At 38.3% G+C, this 26,781-nt stretch overlaps 1 protein-coding gene across 2 annotated transcripts in view; it reads right to left on the bottom strand.

Annotated features, from left to right (window-relative positions):
* Positions 1-7,025: 7,025 nt before the first annotated feature.
* The window catches only part of Wdr92 (dynein axonemal assembly factor 10), a 160,239-nt gene continuing 140,483 nt past the window's right edge, over positions 7,026-26,781 (bottom strand). For both annotated transcript variants that reach the window (XM_090375264.1, XM_090375263.1), the window contains exon 8: positions 7,026-7,308. In XM_090375264.1, coding sequence (XP_090231390.1) covers positions 7,101-7,308 — 208 coding nt within the window. In that variant the 3' untranslated portion in view covers positions 7,026-7,100. The remainder of the gene's footprint in view (positions 7,309-26,781) is intronic.

Genomic DNA, 26,781 nt, shown 5'->3' on the forward strand with positions numbered 1-26,781 from the left:
AGAGAGTATGGCATGATCGCCATATGGCATAAGAGTCAATCTGGGTTGAAATCTTCGTGTGGTTCAAGCACTTAGCCTGTCCGACTTTATTGTTGGTGGATAGTCTCAGTAGATAAGATTAAAATCCGGTTGAGGTTTTTACCTGCAGTTCAGGAACTACTGCTCGTCCAGTCTTCTATTGCAGAAGGTCAAAGTAGGTAAATTAGTTTTCCTGTGTTCCATATTAGTCAAGGTTCCTCTTGACTCAGGTCCGGTTGTTGTCCATTACTTGCGTTGCCAGTTGAGTGTTTTTTAGGTGGGCATAGAGGTGGATTCTTCTTCTAGTGAACAGCTCCTGATCAAAGCTAGTAAATGCCGTGCATTCCATTAAATTCCTACGATTTCGTTCTTGGAATACCGATTTTCTGCCTTTTAGAGCTGCATTCTTCTTTTGTCTTCTCTCATTGACTATCTGAGATGGTTTTTGCGAGCCACCAGTGATTTCCTTTGTTTTCATAACTGTGGCTCCAGCTAAACGTGCTCCTACAATTATACTGTTCTAAAAATCTGAAAGTTGTTCACCTGTCTTCCCCACGACCAGATTGACCAACTACCTCCAGGGAAACGTACAATTCATCTCATACCAATGAATTTGTGATCACACCATGTGAAAAATTTCCTTTGCATACCATACGTTTAATTATTTTATTATTAATATTATTATTAATATTCATATGATGCAAGGAAGCCTGAGGCTTATGCTGCACCAAGAAAAAAAAAAGTTCCCGAGTAACCGTGAGAGAGAGAGAGAGAGAGAGAGAGTCAAAAGTAGAAGGGAATCACCAAGAAAGAGAAGAATGATGATATCCAGCTCAGGACCCTGGGTGTGCCAAGCCCATACTCACCAGATGTGAGCCCCCGGGGTTAAATTATAGTTTGCATTTTAAGAAAATCTGAATTACACTTTAATGGAAATTTCGAAAGTTACTTATAACTTTCCCGGCCAAGTCAGAATTTTTCACACACAAAAAAAAAAAAAAAAAAAGGAGAAAAATAAGTTATTTTTATATGAAGTACAGATGAAAACACGTAAAAACAGAAATACCATCTGTTATCCTTCTGTTTTGTACTGGTTTTATCTTTTTTGACTTCCTCAGACAGCCAGTTTCAGTGACTGCTCCTCTTTTTAGCATCCAGCAGTGGTCGGCTATTATATCCAGATCTCGGTACCATTTTTCCATTTCTTTTATATCCTTATGGAAACTTTCGCCCTGTTTCACTTAATCTACCTAAATTTTCTGTTAGGTAGTTGATATGAGAATATCAATAAGTGTATCTTAATGCTACGTTCATTTTGCAGCCACGTTTTCTGAACGTCTGCAGGAATTTTTTAAGATATACCGAGGCCCCTTGTAATGTGAGGCCCTAAGCTGTAGCTTGTTTAGCTTATTTGTAAATCCCGCCATGCGTTTACCTTTAAGCAGTTGTGCTGTAGATTACCAGCTATGGTGCCCGAGTCAAAAGTTTATGTTCAAAGTGGAACAGCAGATATCGCTTTTTGGCAATTTAGCCACACTAATACTGATACCAATATCAGAGAACAAGAAGCTCTAAATGCGAGTAGAGAGAGAGAGTAAAAAAAAAAGCCAATGGTCACCACAATGTCCTAAAACGAGTAATCCGAAGTCATTTCTGTGGTTATTTAATTTCAAGAGGGGAAATATAGTGGATTGGGGTAATTATTGGTCTCAATTAACTGAAAAAGATAACTATATGCTGCTGGATACAAATTCGTTGCTGGAAACTTTCAAGGGATTTGTCCTGGAGCCAGAAATGAACTGTGCGCAGTGAAGTTCCACAAAATTGTCAAAATGCACAAGTGGTTAAGGGTATAGCTGAACAAAAAAAAAAAAAAAAAAACCCACTTGATTGCAAGGTTAATGACTGTTCCATAGCATCGATTTATATGAGTATTATACGCATATAACCATTGATGGGGTGGAACAGGCCAAAGTTGAGTAGAATAAATCACTAACAAAGAGAGCTAAGAATTAAAAATTAGTTCTATTTATGAAAAGGAAGGCAAATCAGCAAGCCGCGACTTGATCAAAGTGGAATAACCATAGAAAAACAAGTAGGGTAAGACTGGCAGATGAATTGAATAAGTACTTTGTTAACAGGTGAATGTTCAAAGAGTAGCAATGAGTCAGGATTTTTGTAAACCAAGTGATATCACATGCTAAGAGATGAGTCTCATTCCTTAGATTGGGATAAGAGAAGTGAAGGTAATGCTTCGGGAGGCAGACATAATATACCGTATTATACTAAAAAAAAAGTTGCATCTCAGTGCATCAGCCTGTTGGGAATGTTAAAGAGATCATCATTACACTCTGGGACAGTCCCCTTGAACTGGAGAAATGCTGTCTCCGCAAGCCACAAAGGCAGTTCAAAAGGTGAGGTAAACTAAACACTAGTGAATTTGACTTGTGGTAAGATCACAGGGTACTTAATGATAAATTATAGGACCATCTTGATAGGAATAGTATTGTTAATGGACCACAGTATACCTTCAGTAAGGAAGTCTTGTCTGACCAATCTAGTTGCTTCAATGCAAGCAACAACTTTGTCATTATAAGATATGCTTATTTACCTATTCCCAATTTTCTTCATAGGAGAAAATTAGGAATACTAGTAAGATCCTTCATTGGATCAGGAGCTGGCTAAAATATAGGAGACAGGGAAATCATAAATGGGCATTCTTCAGAGGGACGCCTGAAGAATGCCCATTTATGATTTCTCTTCGAGGGGAGCAAGTAAAATCCCTTAAGGATCAGTGGTTACCCCCATCGCAAATGTTCCTAATCTTTCTTAATGAGATTAACAAGTGAGTACAGAGATATGTCAAAAGTTTGCCGATAATTTGAAGTTAGAAATGACGTTAACAACCAGAACTGAGTTATAGTTGTTTTAAAATGATTTGAATGAGATGCTGTCTGAAAAATGGCAACTATTGTTTACTTCTTGAAAATATAGTTTTACACCTGGAGATTGGAAATATAGGCGTTACTTATGCAACAAGAGGAGGGTTGAAGTGGATTTAAAAAAAAAAGGCAGTGGTACAGATAGCAAATAATGAAATAGAGGAGCAGGGAACCGCAAACGTTTCCTGTAAAGGACCAGATAGTAAATATTTTAAGTTTTGCGGCCAAGAGGCAAAATAAGTACCTACATAAGGACATTAATTAGGTATTACAAATTTTTTGAATACAAGTCTACAAACCAGAAGAATGGAAATTTCTATTTTTTATTTTTGGGGAAAATATTTCGCTTAATTGGGGTCCAAAGTTAGTTCCATCATCAAAATTGATTGCAAATGTTCATCTGTTAAAGCTGAAGTATTTGGCATCTGGTAGTGCCAAATACTGATATATCCACGAGCATATGATTTCCATTGAGCATATTCATCGCTTGGACATTTATAGAATTCTATTAGATAATTCTCTTGATATTTGCCTTTTAGCATGTCATTGCATTGCAGATTAATCACTTCCAATTGAAGGTTAGGTGGAAGCTCCTCAATTGCACAGTTAAATGAATTTTGACATGCTAATTTCGTTTGAACTTGCATCGAGGTCCAAAAAACATCGCTGGAACTGTAGTTTGAGCTTGGAAAATATATCCTCTGCAAATCTGTATGGGAATGCAGATCTCGCTTCTTTTATTATTATTATTAGCCATATGGTGAAAGGAGGCCAGAGGCGTATGCTGTACCAGCCAAAAAAAAATTTCCGAGAGAGAGTCAGAGAATGCACCAGCCAAAAAAAAAAAAGAGTCAGAAGTAGAAAGGGATCAGCAAGAAAGAGAAGAATCATGATATCCAGCTCAGGATCCTGGGTGTGCCAAACCCATACTCACCAGATGTGAGCCGCTGGGCTTGTTTTAACTTTTGACAGCACGAAAAGTGTATAAAGCAGCTTAACATTATTTATAATTCAAAAAAACATTAGTTGTCGTCCAAACGTCGTCTTGTAATTTTCACGTTTTGGCATGATGGGTATGCACTGGTAATAAAATAAAATGTCGCAGTATGGTGAAATGCATAGCACTCGAAACGCTGTAAAATTTTCACTCCATTTTAGTGCACCGAGCAGCAGTGTGAAGCGGAGTGCGCCACATACGGTCTCTGTCCCAACTATTCAACTTCGCCGTTGTAGCGCAAAAGCAGCCATTTACAATACGTAAACAAATGAGCGTGGCTGTGTTCCAATAAAACTTTATTCATGAACACTGAAATTTGAATTTCATAAAATTTTCACGTCACGAAATATTATTGTTTTGATTTTTTTCCCAACCATTTAAAAATTTAAAAACCATCCTTGGCTCACGGGCCGTACAAAAATATGCAAAGGGTCGGATTTGACAAGTGGGCCACAGTGTTGGGCCCCGAAATAGAGAATACCTATTGTTATGAAATACCATATGGCGTTAACATACTGCTAGGAAGGTATATAGTGTTTTTTCTTTGGCTTGTAGGATCTTTACAAGTAGGGAATATCCACTGTTAGTTCCTTAAATGCTGATCTACAGATAATTATGGCCTCGCAGTAGCTCGGTGCATATAAGAACCAACTCCTTCACACCGGCGGAAAAGACCAGATCGAATACTGTCAATGACTTGAGAAATTTTTATGGGTCTTTTTCATAATTTGGCTGACTTAGTCGGTCTCAGGTGAGGGTAGTATGGCTCCCGGAAACTTGGATTTTTCGTCCAGTGAACAGAAAAATCGATCACAGAACACAATTTACAGGCAATATATACGGTGCAATATGAGCTAAGTAGCTGATACGCCTAAAAACCCTACAGTAACAACAATAACTAAATAATTCTCCAATGGGGTTTTGTGTTGCCCTTTTACATTATTTTACTAGTGATTTTTTTCCTTCAGTATGGAAATTTGCTCAGATCCAGCCAGCCAGTTCCTAAAATATAATAATAATTATTATTATGCTAACAGCTACCAAGAGTAACTTATATCCATATAAGTGTATAATGTTGTGTTATATTGGCCTGTAAAAATGTGTTTGCACACTTCTACTAGGAGCCCTTGTGGAAGGCAGAGTTCATATAAGTGCTTTCTTCTCCCCACCAGGTGTAAAATGCAAGGGTTCGAATGACATGAATAACGCAAGGAGCTTTTATGGCCTTTTTCACGTGGCTGAGTTAGTCGGTCGCGAGGACAGTTTGATTTTTTGATTTGAAGAATCAGGTATCTCCACATAAAAAAAAAAAGTTACTGCCCTATACTTTCTTGCATGGGAATACCCAAGGAGACCAGACATGCAGATTTTTTGGGATTGTTTAAATTCTGGAAGTAATATCCCAATGTCCTCAAAAATGTTTTGGGGGATGCTGTTTCATGTGTGTCATTTATCCTATATTAACATTCCTATACATAAGGTAAAGGTAAATTGCAGCCATTATCATCCTGCAGTAGGTTGATAATGGCTGCAATTAACATTCCTATACATAAGGTAAAGGTAAATTGCAGCCATTATCAACCTACTGCAGGATGGAAGCCTCCTCACAACCCACACTGGACACGCTGGTCCAGTGCGGGTTGGCAGATCAACCATATTTAGCAGTCAGGGGCTTGAATCCCAGTCTACTCAAAGACAGCTTTTGCTACTGCACTCCTGCCCCTGATCACTCGGCTATGGAGGCCATGCTCCCCCATACATACTAAACCCTTAATGTTTTCATAGTTTTTGAGTACCATTTCAGAATGTACTTTTTCTTTAAATGTTCGTTCATTATTCTTCATGCTCAATGGGTCACCACTTATTCTTCAACATAATGAAAACTTACCAAAAACCTAATTATAGTAATAGCCATATAGTGCAAGGAAGCCACAGGCTGTTGTAGCACTGGCAAGAAGAAAAAAAATATAAAATAAAATCCCTGAGCAGATAAGAAAATACAAATTATTTGCCTGTAATTTGCCCCTAATTTCTGGAACTGTCTATAACAGTGAAAATTCTGCCTTCGTTCATTTTATTAACCCTTCTCAGAGCCTTATAAACCTCAATCAGGTCACCTCTGAGGTGCCGTGTTGCTAAGCTCTGTAGCCCACATATATGCAGTCTTTTCTCATATGGTCACCCTTTTTCTGATCTCACCATGCAATCAGTCCATCTTTGGAAATTTTAAAGAGGCTCAATGTCCTTTTTCAGATGAGGTCTCCATACTTGAACACATACTCCAAATGTGATCTTACAATTGCCTTATACAGTGGGACTATGACTTCCATATTTCTAGAGGACAATGTTTGATAAATAATCAATAGGACACCATGGGCTTTCCTGGCTGCCTGTTTACACTATTAAGCAAACTTCATATCTTTCCATATTGTAATTCTTGGATCCCTTTCTTCCTCTACTGTTTTTAATTAAACTTCACCAAGCATATAATTTATTTTGGGGTTGCTATTTCTCAAGTGTAAGACCTTGCCATTTGCTAAATTAAAACACAGCTGCCAGTTTTCTGACCAGACAGATTGTTCTGGTTTCAGACAGCTTGTTCAAGTCACACTGAAGGAGCACTGCTTGGCTGATTGTTAACTACTCTACCAATCTTTACGTCATCTGCAAATTTTGACATGACGCTTTCTAACCCATAGTCAATGTTGTTTATGAAAATCAGAAACAATGGTGCTCCAGGAACCAATCCTAGGCAGACACCATTTCTGAATTTACACTAATCTGAAGAATATTCATTAATCACATTATTTTAGATTAAAAATGAAAAGTTTTTATTCATACCTTGTTATTTTTCTTGAAGTGTTTATATTTAATTCTGACATACTCTGTATTATCCAACTAGTCCCAGGTGTTTTCTTATACAAGTTCTATGGTCAGAAGGTATAGCTTTTCTATATACAATGTTGGGACAAATTTCTGAATAAAATAGCTATGGAAATTCTCAATAATCTTCTGCAAGTAAACAGACCTTTTTGCTACACCTGAAATGATGTGGTTAAATAGAAAGATGCCAACTTTTAACCATTTTATTTTTTTTACAAACAAAATAAAAACTATTTCTGAAAAAGCTTAAAATATATATTTCAGATTCTGTTCAGTTTAGTAGCAATTAGGACTCTCAGTGTTTGGTCAAATGATGTACACACACAAAGTCCTTGCTTATCAGGACTCCAATCAAATCCTGCAATTGGTTGTTGAGCCACTGTTACATTTTGTAGCAAAGACAAACTACCAATAACCCCTTCTGGTTGTCCTGTTACAGTTTCAATAGTCCTTTTATCAGGATAACAGCTAAAATTAAACAAAATTATCATTTTTGTTATGTATGATGAAAATATTAATAATAAATAAAAAATAATAATTAAAAGAAAATTAAACTTTTAAAATAATAAATATTTTATGCAAAAAAACAAATTCAATTCTTGGAATTGTTATCGCAACAATGTTCAATGAACCCTTATCAGTTGAATTTTTTGTTCTAATTTCATTTGCTAAATTAAAGAAGTCTACATCTAAATTAAAAACAAATTTCAAAGTGGTCAAATTAGATGAAATGACTATATTATTGAAAAACATTCGAAAGGATCATGTAGAAAAAAAAATCTGAATTATTCTCTTCTTCCTTTGGAACATATCCTTAACCTGTCTGAAGTTTTTCCAAATAGAATTTTATTGTGCTTTTCAGGTTTAAAGTGGTAGCTATTTTGAATTTCAGTAGCAGCTGAAAAAATTTGAAATTAACAGGGATGTTTCCCAAAGTGTGTATGTTTGTTTGTTTGTTATTTGGTTTTTAGGAGCATTAGCAACTAAGGCCATATTGCTCCGGGAATATGCGGTGGTCAATTCCCTGACCTTTCTGCATCCTCCGTATTTGGTGGTGACGGACTCAAACCCCGGTCTAATCAAGAAGTGTGTGCTACGCACTGCTGCTCCTTCCCACCTGGCTACGGAGGCGCGTAAAGTGTGTATGTGGGGAGCATTGTCAAGGCCATGCTATATCAAGGAGCAAGGTACAGTAGCAATAAGGATTCTTAATGTTTGGCCAAATTATGCTAAATGTTCCATACTGACAAAGTCTTTGTTTATCAGGACTTCGATCAAATTCCGCAATAAGTTGAGCCACTGTTATCCAAAAGTCTCATTAATTCAAATGCCCCCCCTCCACTTTTACATCTACTGAATGCATCACGAACAGTCAAACTAACACATAACAAAGTTATTTATAAAATAATCTAAACTTCCATAAAAATTTTCATTTTACAAATATACAGGATCAAATATACAGTTTCAATTTGCATGATGTCCATTTTCACCTACATTCTGCCAAGCTCCATTTACTTTTCCCGACAGTCTCAAATATCAGTTGCTTCAACCACTGCTCATCTCAGCTGCCTTAACTATTATTCTACGATTCTTTTCACTCACAGGCAGGACTTGTAAACACATCTGCTCTGACATTCATTATCAGGGACTTCCTAATTTGGAATCTTGTTTTTTTAGCTCTAACTTAAAAAAGGATGTTAAATGTGTTCAGGGTGATTAGTGAATTTAGGACAGAGTTTGTAATAGTACTCCACTAAGAAATATTACTTTAGGTTAGATGGAGCAGAGTGATTTTAATCGCTTGGCCCCATCTAGGCTGAAGTAATATTTCTTAGTAGGAATATTTTTATTACAAACTATGTTCCCCACATTTCACATGCATATGTAGCTATGAGAAGGAAAACACATTTATATAAATATCTAGGGATTTTCCTTTAATTTCCTTTCCATTACTCATATAATCCTTTTATTTTTGCACACAGTTTTAATTTTATCTCTAACATATTTTTCATGGGGCAGAAAAGTCATCCTTCATCTAAAAGCATACCGAGGTATTTGACCAAGGGGCATACGAAACAGAAGATTTACCTTCTACCACTATTGAAAGATGTCTAGTAATACTTAATTTGCCTTTCAACATCATAATCTTAGGCTTATGTTATATTTCCCCAATACAGAACTTCGGTGAAAATACACCAGTCTTTGCTCATAATAGTGAACTACAATCTTAGTGTAAAAGGCATCGATTTAATTGTATCTTATATTGTGACTACCTTCACAACGAGTTACCATATATTGCATTACATCGAATAAGTAATGCTTCACCAATGGAGAAGACTATTGTTACTTATTCTCAGTGGGCACCACCACTCAGACAGTACCATTTCAAGGCTTGTTGGCCTATTATCGGTGGGTGGGCAGGTACACTGGTGTTGCCTTTTGGCATCTCTGATATTGTGGAATTAACTTCATAACTGGGTTAGCATAACTGTAACACCAGGGTACCTGTCCACCCACCGACAATAGGCCAACAAGCCATGAAATGGTGCCATCTGGGTGGTGGTGGTGCCCACAGATAATAAGTAACAATAGTCTTCTCGATTGGTGAAGCATTACTTATTTGAGGTAGTGCAATATGTGGTAACTCGTTGTGATGGTAGTCACAATGAGATACAATTAAATTAATGCCTTTTACATTATGATTGTAGTTCACTATTATGAGCAAAGAATGGTGTATTTTAAGCAAAGTTCTATAGTAAATTTAAAGCTCATAATGTATTATGCCTTGTGCATTTATATTTTTATTTAGTATTACTTTGTACACCTTTTAGCATCTCTCATATAGTGGAATTAACTTCATAACTGGGTTGGTATGATTGCAACAGCAAGGTATCTGTCCACCTATCAAGGATATGCCAACAAGCCTTGAAATGGTGCCTTGTGCATTTATATTTTTATTTAATATTTCCCCAATATACAATTGGGACACAAGGAGCTTTTTATACATAAGGTATTATATATTTCAATATTGGAGATTCCACACACTGCAAGCAGGAGAATGTTGGCTTAAGCTATCACTTTACTCTCTCCCCAGTTCCCAATCAAAATCTCATTCCATTATAAAACTCCAAGCACAGGTCCTACTATAAAACCCCCAAACAGCTCCCTTTCATATATTCTTCCTTATTTCAGCATATTTAGTGGAAACCTGAAATCAACAAACATCAAAATAACTCTGCATAACTTTATATATATTATTTGGATAATTCATAACCTTAATATGCTTTCCCACCACAATCTGTAGAATGTCCCATTGAAGTTGATAAAAAAATACCAAGGTCTTACTTCTCCATGGAACATTTAATAAATTCCATCAGCTAAAGACTACTGCCTTTGTAGATCTATCTTTTCAAATTGCCTTGGTATAAAATAAATTCAAATCTTGATATGCAGTCTTAATCCACTAAATCAGCATATGATCATATATATTCCCGATAACCAAGAGCAACACAACCAGTCCATAAGAACATCTACCAGAATATCCATCAGTGGTTAGCTTAATAGAGACATATGATGCAAGAATGCAAGCTTATACAGCATCAGCCAAAAAAAAAAATAATAAAAATAAATAAATAAATTCCACATTTTGGAGCGAATTCATTCGCTCCAAAAGTTTTTCCAGTTCTTCCTTGAACTTATTTCAGCTATCAACTTCCACAATGACCAATGGAAGTTTGTTCCAGCAATCAACCACCCGGCTGGCTAAAGGCAAATTTCTGCACATCTATTCTACAACTATCTTTCCTCAATTTGAATTTATGCCCTCTCAGGTGTGTAATCTGAGCAAGAGGAAAAATCCCATTAGCACTGAGTTTGCTCAAACCATTCAAAGCCTTCTACATATTAATCAGATTACCTTGCAGGTGTCTAGTCTCCAGATGCTGCAATTTGCAGAACTTAAGCCTTCCTTGGTAAGAGCAACCCTTTTATCCCCCCACCAATCTCCTTGCTCTTCTCTGTACCTGTTCCTGCGGCTCTACAACCATCGTCTTTAACTAAATCTCACATTCGTACACTGTGATAACTACCACCTAGTGGTTCCCTTATTTGAAGATTCTTAATGCATGAATGGAGGGGAAAAGAAGAGATGAGCACTGCCGGGATTTGAAGAACTTGTCAGACAGGCTGAAGATAGAAGGGAGTTCAAAAAAGTGATTGCCGACCTCTGAACTCAGATGAATAATGAATAATCACTGCTGATAACCAAATCAAGAGTACTGCTTCCTCTTGTTACCTCATTAACGTACTGCTGTAGAAAACAGTCATCCAAGAAATCCACAAAAGTCTTGCTAGTGCGTGAGTGACCACCCTAAAAAATCCAATCAATATATATGGAAAGTTAAAATCCCCAATTATAAGACATTCTGATTTACTGGCCCACCCTGTTTCTCTATACAGTTCCTCACTGTACTCATCAATCAGCCTAGAACACACCACTCCTAATTTCGATTTTGCCTTCCCAGTGCTTATATCACACCAAACTGACTCAACATTGCACAGTCCACCTATGTGAAATGGATGCACTGCCTTAGATTTTATGTGTTTCTTAACTAACAGCACAATCTCTCTTCCCCTTCCTATCCTTTCTGTACACACTGTATTCTCCAAATTCCAATGCTGCATTCCTTATATCTGAGTGACACCATGTCTCTGATATCCCAACAATATTTGCTTTTCATATCTTGATCAGCACTTCAAATTCATGAAATGTATTTACTATAATTCTAGCATTGGTGTACATGCAAGTATACATGCACCTGTTCTTACTCTTAGTTACCCTATCACAGCCCATATATTTGCTTGTTCCATGATGACTCACAGCAGTTGTTGAAGTCCCCAGCAACTTACTTTCCAGGCTGCTGATCATTCCAATAGAAGCAGTGCAAGAATCACTTTCACTTCTGCCTGTAGCTACAGTTAATCTATTAGTCTGTGAATCCACCCAAGCTATCAGTTTTTCGACCCATCTAACCCTGCATCAATAGCATCAACAAATATTCGTACCCCCTGTCTATTTAAGTGTATACTTAAAGTTTGAAGCAGTCTTTCATGTTAACACAGACCACGCTGAGAAAACGTCTAGCCTATGAGCCTTGCACAACCTCTCCAGGGCCAAATGGATTGACAAGGTGGTCATCATAAACTCCCTCCTATCGTGTCTGGGCAGAATTGCAGACACTTTCAAATTTAAACCTAACTCGTGACTTTTTTTACACAATGACCTGTGCTTGTTAAGTAAAAGTCTGCAGTAAGTCTACTTAATGTGATTAGTGTACAACAATATCAACTTTTTGTGACCTTAAAAGATGATATCTGCTCTACAACAGCATCAAAAATTTTTGCCAGTATTATTGAGGATACCTTAAAGGTTCATGGAAACTGCTAGTTTGGGGGAGCAAGGGTAATATAGATATGCATTTACCTGATAGTATTTGTCAAATTAACTCTTGCACACACCTCAAGAGTATTTGTTTGGTACCATAACAGAACATAGCAGCAAGACATTCTGAGGGCAAAAGCATTTCAAATGAGGGGGTAGAAAGTGCCAGGGAAGTGAGTTTAAATAACTTTAAGGGGTGTGTCAAGGTAGTTAACTATACAAGAACACTAAGTCTTAATTGTTTATACAGTAATGTCAGAAGTGTCGTCAATAAAATGAGTGAATTCGAATTGCTGGTTAGGACAAGTAAGTGACATAATAGGGCTTACAGAAATATGGTGCCACACGGAGATAAGGGATGATGAGTTTCAGTACGGTATGTATAATGTATTTAGGAAGAATAGGGCAGATAGAAGGGGGAAATGGGGTCATGCTTCTTATCAAAAGCAGCCTGAACGAGATGAAAGCTTTCCCGTATTCAGACGTTTTGCATGCTAGTATAGAATCTATATGGTGTGAAATAGTTGGAAGCAAAGGTATAATGAGAGTGGGAGTAATCTATAGGCCAGGTGATTGTGAAGATTATGATGAGAGCCTCTATATGCAAATGGAATGGGCAAGTAAACATGAATGTCTTATTATGGATGATTTTAATTTGCCTCTAATTCATTGCTGCAAATAGTTAGGAAACTCCAAGTGGGGGACAAAATTTTTAAATCAACTAGATGATTGTTATTTGTATCAACACGTCAGGGAAAGTACTAGGGAAATACTCTAGACCTCATCATCACCCACAAACCAGATGTCATAATAGGGCTGACAGTACAGGAACCAGTGGCAGGAAGTGATCACAGAGTTCTATGGTGGACGATGAAGAGAGAGAGGTAGCAGTAGTTAAAGGCAAAGGAATGAGTTATGATTTCAGGAAAGAAAATTATGATGCCTTAAGGTGCTACATGGCCTCTATCAACTGGGTAGATATCTCACAGACAGTGAATACAATTGAATTATGGTATACCTTTAATACATTAATCACAGAAGCCTTGAATGCTTATATACCATTAAAAAATTACTCCACGAGGAGGATTCCACATTGGACAAATAATGAAGTTGCCAAATTACTTGAGCAGAAAAAGACAGCATGGAAAATTTACAGAGCAATAAAAAGTACCGAAGCTTATAACAGCTACAAATTGATCTGTAATAATGCCACTGAAAAGGTTAGGCTGGCAAAGGTAGATTATGAGAAATCACTAGCAAAGAGGGGGGCGGGGATTGGGAATTCTTCACATTTATAAATGCAAAGAAATGAAGGACAAACCAGGTCTGACCCTTATGTAATGGATGTGTCATAGTATTAGATACCCCCAGCTGAACTCAACAGTTATTTTGCATCAATATTTACAGAAGAAAAACCCTTCACATCAATGAGAAATTCTTGGAGTGAAGTTGAAAAAAATGTAATTAATGATGTTGAAATTACGCACATTTATTTAATGAAAAAAACTTTCAAGCCTACAAATAAAAAAAAACTTTCAAGCCTTTCAAGCCTTCAAGGCCAGTAAAGTTACTGGCATTGACAGCATTTACTCTATAATCTTAAGGGAGGCAGCAAGTGAGTGCATTGAATCATTGAGGCTGATTATGAGGGCATCACTGGGCTCAGGAATGATTCGGTTGGATTGGAAAAGTGCCAATGTATCTCCAATACATAAGGACGGTTTTATGAGTGAAGTGGGAAATTACCGGCCGGTTAGTCTAACTTCAGTAGTAGGGAAAATAATGGAGACTATGATCAAGGGTGGATTCAGGATCACTTAGATAGAAATGGAATTCTGAAGGATACTCAGCATAGTTTTGTAAAGGGAAAATCATGTTTAACTAATCTGGTTAGCTATTTTGATAAAGTCACTCAAGGGCTGGACTTAAGGAATAATTTCGACGTTGTTTATTTGGATTTCAGCAAAGTATTTGACTCAGTCCCACATGAGCAGTTACTTTATAAGTTGGAACAGGTTGGAATCACAGGGAAAATCCTTAGATGGATAGCAGGGTGGCTTCAGGGCAGGAGGCAGAGGGCTGTGATAACTGGTTATTCCTCAGATTGGGTTGATATATGAAGTGGGGCTCCCCAAGGATCAGTATAAGGACCATTATTGTTTTTGATTTTCATAAATGACATTGATGAAGGGATAGAGGGCATGATGCCTAAATTTGCAGATGATGTAAAGATTGGTAGAGTAGTTAATGATTTTTGCCAAGCAGAGCTTCTTCAGAATGACCTAGATAGACTTCAGAGATGGTCAGAAAAATGGTAGCTATGTTTTAATCCAGCAAAGTGTAAGGTATTGGACCTGGGGAACAGTAACTCCAAAATAACTTATACACTTGGTGGAGCTGAACTAAAGCTGGTAGTGGAAGAAAAGGACTTGGGTATTACAATAAGGTCAGATATGAAGTTCTCCGAGCATTGTAGACTGGTTGCAAGGAGGGCCCATGGTGTCCTATCAATGATTTATCGAACAATCACTAGTAGAGATAAGGATAACATAATCCCATTATATAAGGCTATTGTTAGACCACACTTGGAATACTCTGTTCAAGTATGGAGATTGCACCTAAAGGAAGACATTGTGCTTCTTGAAAGGGTCCAAAGAAGGATAACTCGCCTGGTGAGATCGACAAAAGGGCGTCCGTATGAGGAAAGACTTCAAATATGTGGGTTGCAGAGCTTGGAAACTAGGCACCATAGAGGAGACTTGACTGAGGTGTTTAAGGCTTTGAGAGGCATAAGCAAAATGAATAAGGATGAAATTTTCACAGTTATAAATGATTCTAGAACTAGGCCATAATTTCAAGTTACGGTGGGAGTTGTTTAGACTGGATTTCAGGAAGTGTTATTTTAGCCAGCGAGTTATAAATTACTGGAATAAGTTATCTACATGGGTGGTAGAGGCTGACAGTCGGGGGAAATTTAAAGGTCAGTTGGATAATTGGTGCTCTTACGAAGAAAGGCTTAAGTTTTGCAAATTACAGTGTCTGGAGACTAGGCACCAGCGAGGTGATCTGATAGAGGTGTATAAAGCCTTGAATGGTTTAAGCATGCTCAATGCTGATGGGATTCTTCCTCTAGCTCAGAAAAATCACCTGAGAGGGCATAAATTCAAATTGAGGAAAGACAGATGTAGGATAGATGTGCGGAAATTTGCCTTTGGCCAGCGGGTGGTTGGTTGGTGGAACAGACTTCCATCCCTTGTGGTGGAGGTTGACAGCCTAAATAAGTTTAAGGCTCAGCTGGACAGGTATTTCGAACGAACAGAGGGATGAAGTGGAAGTGGTTATTTTTATTTATTTATGTTACTTTTTTTTTTTGGCTGATGCTGCATAAGCTTGCTTTCTTGCATCAAATGCCTCTACTAATGCTAATGCTAATAATTACCTAAGGGAGGGTGGGAAATGAATAGGTTGTCCATTTCCATTTCTATTATTAATTTTTATTATTATTATTTTTAAAATTTCCTTCTTATTATTATTAATTTGTTTTTATTCTTATTATTTTATTTTATTATTATTTATTTTATTTTATTTTTTTGGCTGGTGCAGCATAAGAGACAGGCTTCCTTGCACCATGTGGCCATTACCAATCGTATTTTACCGTTTACCAATCCGTTTACCAATCAGATTAGTATTAATATAATACATATTAATACTAATCTGCTTTTGGCCATAGCAAACATACCATAGTCCTATTCCACCTAGCCTTTTTGCACAATATATTTCCCATTTCCCTGACAATTGAGTCACTGACAATAATTATATCCTGTGAGACCAGTGTATTCTACCTTGAAGATTGCCACTGTGTTTCCTGATACACAAGAGTGAGCTCTTGCTTTGAGCTGAGAGCTTTATGGGACCCTCTCCCATTTTAATTCCTTCAAGGGCATCTACCCTACTCCTCAAACTCTTATAGACACCCATTGAACGCCTAATTAAAACTTTAACTAACTCCCCTTTCCATAACTTAGGTAAGATCCCTTCATGCAAACAAAAATTGTGCAACTTTGATAAGATTTCTGATTAGGCTTTACAACTCTTTTAATTACATCAACTTCTACATTATCCATCCCAGGGGACTTGCCAGATAGTATTTTTTTAGCTTCTGTCAAAGTCATCTATCTGATTCAGCACTTCTCAGACATATACAGGGTGTTTCAGTTAAACGTTTCAGAACTTCTAAGAGGGGTAGGGTACATCCTGACAACTCGAAATCATATAGCAATGTGGGGTCGGAAATGCTTTCCTGAAGCGGTGTTGTACATAGAAGCACCATAAAGAAAAGAGACCGTAAGTGAGAAATCGTTTTAATAATACATGAAAAGAAGCAAAAGGTACATGGATTAAAGTAAGTGTTCGAAGTTTCTTCCACGGGCTACAATGCACGCCTCACATCTCCGACGCATGGACATCCGAACATTCTGGAATACTCCAGGCGAATTTCGAATTTCTTCGGCAGCTACTGCGATTCTTGCAACCAGCTCCTCAGCATTGTCAACAGGGGTTTCATAAACTAGCAATTTCATATGACCCCAGAAATAAAAATCAAGACATGATAGGTCGGGTGACCGAGCAGGCCAACGCACGGGACCACCACGTCCGATCCACTGTTGACCAAATGTGACATCCAGGTAGTTACGAACATCTCCGCTATAATGGGCAGGGGCTCCATCGTGTTGGAACCACATTGTCTGTTGCGTCGATGCAGAAATCTGTTCATCTCTCAAAAGTTGTGGCAATACTTGCTGCAGAAAGATCAAGTAGACAGGTCCGGTTAGACGACACGGTAACAGGTAAGGTCCGATGAGGTGATCTCCCATAATACCGGCCCATACATTGACCGAAAATCGAATCTGTGCTGCACGACGTCGTATTGCATGCGGGTTCTCGACCGCCCAGATATGGTCGTTATGCGTGTTGAAAATTCCTTCCCTTGTGAAGGATGCCTCATCGGAAAACAACACTTCAGCAGGAAAAAGGGGATTTGTAGCACATTTTCCAAGGTACCACTGTGCGAAAGCAATACGAGGTGCATAATCCTCCGGTTGCTGTGTCTGGACACGCTGCACGTGAAACGGATGCATGTCTTGTTCTCGGAGAATCCTCCAGACGCTGCAATGGGAATCCCCGACTGCGTTTGCTAGACTTCGTGTACTCGTTCTTGGATTCCCCTGTACATGCTGCAGCACATTCTGTTCGACGGCTGGAGTCCGTGCTGTTCTTACCCTGTCCCTGTCAGCTCTTTCAAATGAACCTCTCTCAGCTAACCTCTGGTGCAGTCTTGCAAAGAAATTATGACTGGGAATACGCCTCGTCGGATATCGTTCCGCGTACAAACGCTGTGCGGCTGGCCCACTACAATTTGCAGCCCCGTACGCCAAATGCATATCGGCTAACTCTGCGTTCGTGTAATCATCCATCCTACTAACTTGGCGTTGTTGTTCAAGAAATTCGAAATTCGCCTGGAGTATTCCAGAATGTTCGGATGTCCATGCGTCGGAGATGTGAGGCGTGCATTGTAGCCCGTGGAAGAATCTTCGAACACTTGCTTTAATCCATGTACCTTTTGCTTCTTTTCATGTATTATTAAAACGATTTCTCACTTACGGTCTCTTTTCTTTATGGTGCTTCTGTGTACAACACCGCTTCAGGTAAGCATTTCCGACCCCACATTGCTATATGATTTCGAGTTGTCAGGATGTACCCTACCCCTCTTAGAAGTTCTGAAACGTTTAACTGAAACACCCTGTATAATTCAGATTTTTCCTGTTTTACTATTCATCATCATCAGCCATTTTCAATCCACTGCAGGATGAAGGCCTCTCCAGCAACTTTCCAGTTCCTTCTGTTTTGAGCACTGGCCATCCATTTACTACCCACAAACTCATGAATTTCATCTATCCATCTCCAGGAAAGAAATCATTTAATATTTCATTAATAGTGCCATACCAACCAGTTGCTTTTCCGAGCCCAGTACAGTTCATTGAGTGAAATTGTATCTAATTTCAATTTATCTGTTATAAGCTGAAAGGAAATACTCCACGTATCTTGATTTCATTTGACATTCATCAAATTCAGAACTTCCTCTATTCTTTTTAGATTAACATATCACTTTTTTGCCTCTATGTAATTCCTTTTACGTATTTCTGATTTCTGATGTATTTCAAGGGGCAGAATTTTTTTCAGCCTGGTCTGTACTTGTAAACAGGAGAGACTGCTTCTACAGAGATGGGATACACTTAAATAGAAAGGGTGCAAGAATGTTTACTGATGCTATCGAGGCAGTGTTAGGTGGGTCGGAAAACTGCTAGATTGGGGGGATACAAGGACTAATAGATTAACAGTAGCCACTGGCAGAGGTGAAAGTGATTCTTGCACTGCTTCTATTGGAATGAGCCGTAGCCTGGAAAATAAGATGAAGGATATTTCAGAGACTCCTGAGAATCATTGGGGTACAAATAAACACACAGGTTGTGTTAGGGTAGCTAAGAAAAAGAAATAGGTGCATGTATACTTGCGTGTACACCAATGCTAGGAGTTTAGTAAATAAATTTGATGAATTTGAGGTATTGCTCAAAACATCAAAGGCAGATATTGTGGGGATTTCAGAGACGTGGTGTCACACAGATATAAGGAATGCAGAACTGGAATTTGGGGAGTACAATGTCTACAGAAAGGATAGACAGGATAGGAAGGGAGGAGGGGTTATGCTATTAGTTAAGAAATACATAAAATCCAAGGAAGTGAAGCCAGTCGACATTGCTGGACATTGCAGTGTCGAGTCAGTTTGGTGTGACATAAGCATTGGGAGATCAAAATTGAGAGTAGGAGGGTGCTATAGGCCTAATGACTCTGATGAGTATAATAAGAAACTGTACGGGGAAATAGAGTGGGCCAGTAAATCAGAGAGTCTTATAATGGGGGATTTTAATTTCCCAGATATTGACTGGAATTTGGGGGCTGGTCACTCACACACTAGCAAGGCTTTTGTGGATTTATTGGATGATTGTTTTCTACATCAGCATGTTCAGAAGGCAACTAGAGGGAGTAATACTCTTGATTTGTTATCAGTAGTGATTCTTCATGCATTAAGAATCTGCAGATAAAGGAACCACTAGGTGGCAGTGATCACAGTGTGCTGAAGTGGGATTTACTCAAAGAGGTAACTACAATCAGGAGTAAAGGGAAGGATTTTTGCTTTCTTAAAGGCAACTAAAATGGTCTGAGACAGTATTTAAATTCTATACAGTGGGACCAACTGATGATGTAACCAACAGCAAATTTAAAATGGGAAGCATTCAAAGTACTTATCTTGGAAGCTACTAGGCTTTACATATCAACTAAGAAATATTGTTCAAGGTTTAGGCCTAAATGGATGTCAGATGAACTAATGAGACATATGGCAGAGAAGAAAAATGCATGGGATACATACAAATTAACACATGACACAGAAGCCTATGATAGATACAAGTTGATCTGTAACCAAGTTACAAAGGAGGTTAGGCAGGTGAAGGCCAATTACGAGAAATCTTTGGCAAGGGATGCAAAGAAAAACAGCAAAGAGTTCTTTACTTATGTAAACTCTAGAAGGAAGGGGATGAATCAGATTGGTCCACTTGATATCGATGGGACAATTGTTGATGATCCTGCTCAGGTAGCTAACAAACTGATTGATTTTGCATCGACATTCACACATGAGTTATTCAGCGAGGGGAATGCCAGAGGTGTATTCAACTCTAGCAGTAAGCTAGATAATCTTGTAATAACTGAGAGTAAAGTGGAGGAGAAATTGTTGAAGATAAATACAAGAAAGGCACCTGGGGGTGGATGGGATCTATACAGTCATATTAAAGGAGGCAGCAAAGGAAGCAAGCAAACCCTTAGCCATAATTATGAGAGCTTCCTTAGACTCAGGGGAAGTACCCATGGACTGGAGATGTGCAAATGTGACCCCAATTCACAAAGGAGGATCAAAGGGCGACAAGTAATTATAGACCTGTTAGTTTAACTTCTGTTCCCGGAAAATTAATGGAGGCACTGGTTAAGGAAGCACTGCTGGATCATCTAGACAAGACTTCAGTTATAGCTCAGACATAGCATGGTTTTGTTAAGGGGAAGTCATGCCTGACCAATTTGATTGTATACTATGATGCAGTCACAAAAGAACTGGATGCAGGGAATAACTTTGATATTATATACTTGGATCTTAGAAAGGCTTTTGATACTGTTGCACAAGGAAGACTGCTGCACAAATTGGAGCAGTGTGGCATTGGAGGCAAATTGCTGCTATGGATAAAGGGGTGGTTGAGGGGGAGAAGACAGAGAGTGGTAATCAATGGACACTGCTCATCGTGGACTAATGTTATTAGTGGAGTCCCTCAGGGTTCACTATTGGGTCCATTATTGTTTTCTGTATTTATAAATGATATTGATGATGTTATATCAAGCTTAATGTCCAAATTTGCAGACGATACGAAGGTTGGCAGGGTTGTCAAGGACACTACTGACGCTATGCTACTGCAACAGGATCTGGAAAGGTTAGCAGATGGGCTGAGAGGTGGCAAATGAAGTTTAACATTGACAAATGTAAAGTACTACATATGGGAAACAGCAACTCCAGAGCAACGTATCAACTCTGTGGTACTACACTGACAGTGGCAGAGAATGAAAGGGACCTGGGGGTGGCTGTGCAGGCAGATATGAAGTTTTCTGAGCAGTGCACACGGGCTGCAAGAGTAGCTCATGGTGTATTGTCGATGATATATAGGAATTTTTTTGGCAGGGATAAGGAGGTGATTATTCCCTTGTATAAGGCAATGGTCAGACCGCACCTAGAGTACTGTATACAGGTCTGGAGGCCTCATTTCAAGAAGGATGTAGAGCTGCTGGAACGAGTACAGAGAAGGGCAACAAGATTAATCAATGGAACAAAGGGGTGCTCTCTTACGAAGAAAGGCTTAAGTTTTGCAAATTACAGTGTCTGGAGATTAGGCACCGGCGAGGTGATCTGATAGAGGTGTATAAAGCCTTGAATGGTTTGAGCATGCTCAATGCTGATGGAATTCTTCCTCTTGCTCAGAATAATCACCTGAGAGGGCATAAATTCAAATTGAGGAAAGACAGATGTAGGATAGACGTGAGGAAATTTGCCTTTAGCCAGCAGGTGGTTGGTTGCTGGAATAGACTTCCATCCCTTGTCGTGGAAGTTGATTGCCTAAATAAGTTTAAGGCTCAGCTGGACAGGTATTTCGAACAAACGAAGGGGTGAAGTGGAAGTGGTTATTTTTTATTTATTAATTAATTTTTTTTTTTCTGGCTGCTGATGCATAAGCTTGCTTTCTTGCATCAAATGCCTCTACTAATGCTAATTTCTACGTATTAACATGATTAATGCTTGGCTCTTTGAAATAGCCTTTTCAGGTAGACCCAACAAAATGCATGTTCTCCAAAACTCTGAGGTCGACCAAGGTAATGAAGGTGCAGGAAACATGTCTGCTGCACCTTCTCATGGGGAAATCCATGGCCTTCAACAAAATTTCACCCAGCATCACTGTGTTCTTTCAGACTGCTGTTCCACCGATTCTGATTTTCATTAGTTAGTTTCTCCCTTACTAACTCATCAAATTTGCTCCAGGCTGCAGAAAAAACTGCATACCTATGACCTCACAGACTATTAATCATTAGGACAATATTTAATCTTAAATACAATGCACCGATGATCACTTGTAGTGCAATTGTCCTTAACATTCTAATACCTGACACTATCAATCAAGGACTCAGTTGTTGTTGTTGAGTTTAACGACACATAGGCTGCTAAGGCCATACTATGTCATTCTAATGGTAAATATGAAATATTAACTTCATTGTAATAGCTGTTATATTATATGGTATATTCCTATATGATTTAGGAAAGTAAATAGTTCTTTTTTATTAGGATCATCTCCCAGAATCTGTAATAAATTTATTGATCACTGTGTATTAGCAATTGATTTAAAGGTATTTAAGCAGATATTTGAAAGTGGGGACAGTCCACTAACAAATGGCGAATGGTCAGTTGTACTTGACATGTCAAGGACTCTGTATTGCCATTGTATCAATAAAGAGACTCTCATAGTGAAGAAAAATTCAAAGTCCCTGTCCTATTTAACACCATTAACCTATTGGCTGCCAAGGTTTCTTCCATTAATTCTACTCGTGTCCATGCTTATACTACCCCATGCAGAACAATTGGCATTTTCACCCATTCCTATAAGCACATCTCTTGATCTTAATGCAACACACACCTTATCTAAATAATTTAGATAAGCATGCATTTCTTCTATCCATGTTCAGCTCATATCTGAACTAGCAATAAAGACTAATACAGTATAGCATCCAAAACTTACCATTATTTCAACGCAAATACCATGTGAAAAACATAGTTATATATCAATAGCAACTATCTCCTGATGTCTAATTACAACAGCAGCTTGACAATTCTGACCATACTGTACAACTCTGTAAATTAAAGGATACCCTTTAACAAGACCTTTAACAATGTAAGGCTCTTGTGCTAAGAGAATCACAAAACTCCCTCTCCATTTTCTTAGTTAAATATATGACTGCTCGTCCTTCACTTGTGTAATTTTTAAACTCATACTTATATTTTGATTTCTTCTATCCATGTTCAGTTCTCATTTTCTAGAACTCTAAATTTTGTCTATATCAAAAACATTATTTACTCTTAACAGAATGACTATATGGTTCCCTCTTTTGAAATTTACACAATCCTTATATGTGTGAGTTACCTCAGCACAGTGACATGTCTTCTACTATGACAAAATTGAACTATATGCCCATATCAGAGACATTTAAAAGACTGGAACTATTGTGACGTCTGTATTCCTATAAGAGGGACAATGTAAAAAAGTCTACCACTGTTCATAAAAATTTCTTATACTTTCTTTGGTAACCTTCAGCATCTAATTTTTAACTATCTTATTTGAAGCATTAGTTACTGTTCCTCATTATAATTTTTCTTTTACTAAATTCAAATTATAATCTCAATCATGCATAATCTGTTCCCATATCTGTTGCACTAATTCCTTATGCTGTATTTTCAGATCTACATTATATATTATGAGTTTTACCCTTCTCTTTCCTCCCTGTTGGTTTGATCGTTATGTTTAATTTTGACTATTTTCGCTCTGCTGTCTTGCCATGCCACTGGCATTATTTTTATTTTTTTTTAATTATCATTCTAATTTAATAAATTTTCTATTTATACTCTGGCATGACAAAGTCAGCAGAGTTTACAATAAATCGTCAATACAAATATTTATCCTATTTAGTAGTCACGGACTTGAACCCCGGTCCGCTCAAGGAATGCGTGCTATGCACTCTCGCTCTTGACCACTCGGTACGTCATCATTAGCTTCAAATAGATCCCAGATTTGCAAAATACTGCTCATAGCAGCTCTTGTCACTTTAGTTCCATCAGAGAAGAGGAATTTCTGCAAATTAGATCTAACTGTTCTTACATCTTCAAATTCAGTCATTATGTCTTTAGCATTAGCATTCGCAAAGGAACATGATGCAAGAAAGCAAACTTATATAGCATCAGCTAAAAAAAAAAAAAAAAAAAAAAAAAACCACCTTTATTTCATCCATCCACTTGCTCCAAATGTTTGTCATGTTCTGCCTTGAATCTATTTAAGCTATCAACTTCTACAATGACAGATGCAAATTTCTTCCAGCAATCAACCACCCGCTGGCTAAAGACAAACTTCTGCACATCTACCCTACAAGCGTCCTTCCTCAATTTGAATTTATGCCCTCTCAGGTGATTATGCTGAGCAAGAGGAAGAATCCCATCAGCATTAAGCATGCTCAAACCATTCAAGGCTTTGAATGGAGGTGCCATTCAAATTTGAATGCCAGAGGTGTATTCAACTCTGGCAGTAAGTTAGAGAATCTTGTAATAACTGAGAGTAAAGTGGAGGAGAAATTGTTGAAGATAAATACAAGAAAGGCACCTGGGGTGGATTGGATCTATCCAGTTATATTAAAGGAGGCAGCAAAGGAAGTAAGCAAATCCTTAGCCATAATTATGAGAGCTTCCTTGGACTCAGGAGAAGTACCCATGGACTGGAGATGTGCAAATGTGACCCCAATTTACAAAGGAGGATCAAAGGGTGCCACAAGTAGTTATAGACCTGTTAGTTTAACTTCTGTTCCTGGAAAATTAATGGAGGCACTGGTTAAAGAAGCACTGCAGGATCATCTAGACAAGACTTCAGTTATAGCTCAGACACAGCATGGTTTTGTTAAGGGGAAGTCTTGCCTGACCAACTTGATTGGATACTATGATGCAGTCACAAAAGAACTGGATGCAGGGAATAACTTTGATATTATATACTTGGATCTTAGAAAGGCTTTTGATACTGTTGCACATGGAAGACTGCTACACAAATTGGAGCAGTGTGACATTGGAGGCAAATTGCTGCTATGGATAAAGAGGTGGTTGAGGGGGAGAAGACAGAGAGTGGTTATCAATGGACACTGCTCATCATGGACTAATGTTATTAGTGGAGTCCCTCAGGATTCAGTGTTGGGTCCATTATTGTTTTCTGTATTTATAAATGATACTGATGATGGTATATCAAGCTTAATGTCAAAGTTTGCAGACGATACAAAGATTGGCAGGGTTGTCAAGGACACTATTGACACTATGCTACTGCAACAAGATCTGGAAAGGTTGAGCAGATGGGCTGAGAGGTGGCAAATGAAGTTTAACATTGACAAATGTCAAGTACTACATATGGGAAACAGCAACCCCAGAGCAACGTATCAACTCTGTGGTACTACACTGACAGTGGTAGAGAATGAAAGGGACCTAGGGGGTGGTTGTGCAGGCAGATATGAAGTGTTCTGAGCAGTGCAGACTGGCTGCAAGAGTAGCTCATGGTGTATTGTCGATGATATATAGGAATTTTTCTAGCAGGGATAAGGAGGTGATTATTCTCTTGTATAAGGCAATGGTCAGACCACACCTAGAGTACTGTATACAGGTCTGGAGGCCCCATTTTAAGAAGGATGTAGAGATGCTGGAACGAGTACAGAGAAGAGCAACAAGATTAGTGAATGGAACAAAGGGGTGCTCTTATGAAGAAAGGCTTAAGTTTTGCAAATTACAGTGTCTGCAGACTAGGCACCGGCAAGGTGATCTGACAGAGGTGTATAAAGCCTTGAATTGTTTGAGCATGCTCAATGCTGATGGGATTCTTCCTCTTGCTCAGAATAATCACCTGAGAGGGCATAAATTCAAATTGAGAAAAGACAGACGTAGGATAGACGTGAGGAAATTTGCCTTTAGCCAGCGGGTGGTTGGTTGGTGGAATAGACTTCCATCCCTTGTCGTGGAAGTTGATAGCCTAAATAAGTTTAAGGCTCAGCTGAACAGGTATTTCGAACGAACAGAGGGGTGAAGTGGAAGTGGTTATTTTTTATTTATTTATTTATTTATTTTTTTTTTTTGGCTGATGCTGCATAAGCTTGCTTTCTTGCATCAAATGCCTCTACTAATGCTTTATACACCTCAATCAGATTACCTCGCGAGTGCCTAGTCTCCAGACACTAATTTGAAAACTTAAGCCTTTCTTTGAAAGAGCAACCCTTTGTTCCATTCACTAATCTTGTTGCCCTTCTCTGTACTCATTCCAACAGCTCTACATCCTTCTTAAAATGAGGCCTCCAGACTTGTATACAATACTCAAGGTGTGACCTGACCATTGCCTTATACAAGGGGATAATCACCTCCTTATTCCTGATAGAAAAATTCCTGTATATCATTGACAAGACACCATGAGTTACTTTTGCAGACCATCTGCACTGCTCAGAAAACTTCATATCTACCTGCACAATTACCACCAGGTCCTTTTCATTCTCTACCATTGTCAGTGTGGTACCACAGAGCTGATATGGTACTCTGGGATTACTGCTTCCAATATGTAGTACTTTACATTTGTCAATGTTACACTTCATTTGCCACCTCTCAGCCCATCTACTCAACTTTTCTAGATCCTGTTGCAGCAGTGTACTGTCATTAGTGTCATTGACAGCCCAACCCTGCCAACCTCGTATCATCTGCAAACTTGGACATTAAGCCTGATATACCATCATCAATATCATTTATAAATACAGAAAACAACAATGGACCCAACACTGAACCCGAGGGACTACACTAATAAGATTAGTCCACGAAGAGCAGTGTTCATTGATTATCACTCTCCGTCTTCTCCCACTCAACCATCCCTTTATCCATAGCAGCAATTTGCCTCTAATGTCACATTGCTCCAATTTGTGCAGCAGTCTCCATGTGCAACAGTATCAAAGGCTTTTCTAAGATCCAAATATATGATATCAAAGTTATTCTTTGCATCTAGTTCCTTTGTGACTACATCATAGTA

Source organism: Mastigoproctus giganteus, chromosome 6 (assembly GCF_048544385.1).
Source record: "Mastigoproctus giganteus isolate SK-2022 chromosome 6, ASM4854438v1, whole genome shotgun sequence".
Taxonomy (NCBI): domain Eukaryota; kingdom Metazoa; phylum Arthropoda; class Arachnida; order Uropygi; family Thelyphonidae; genus Mastigoproctus; species Mastigoproctus giganteus.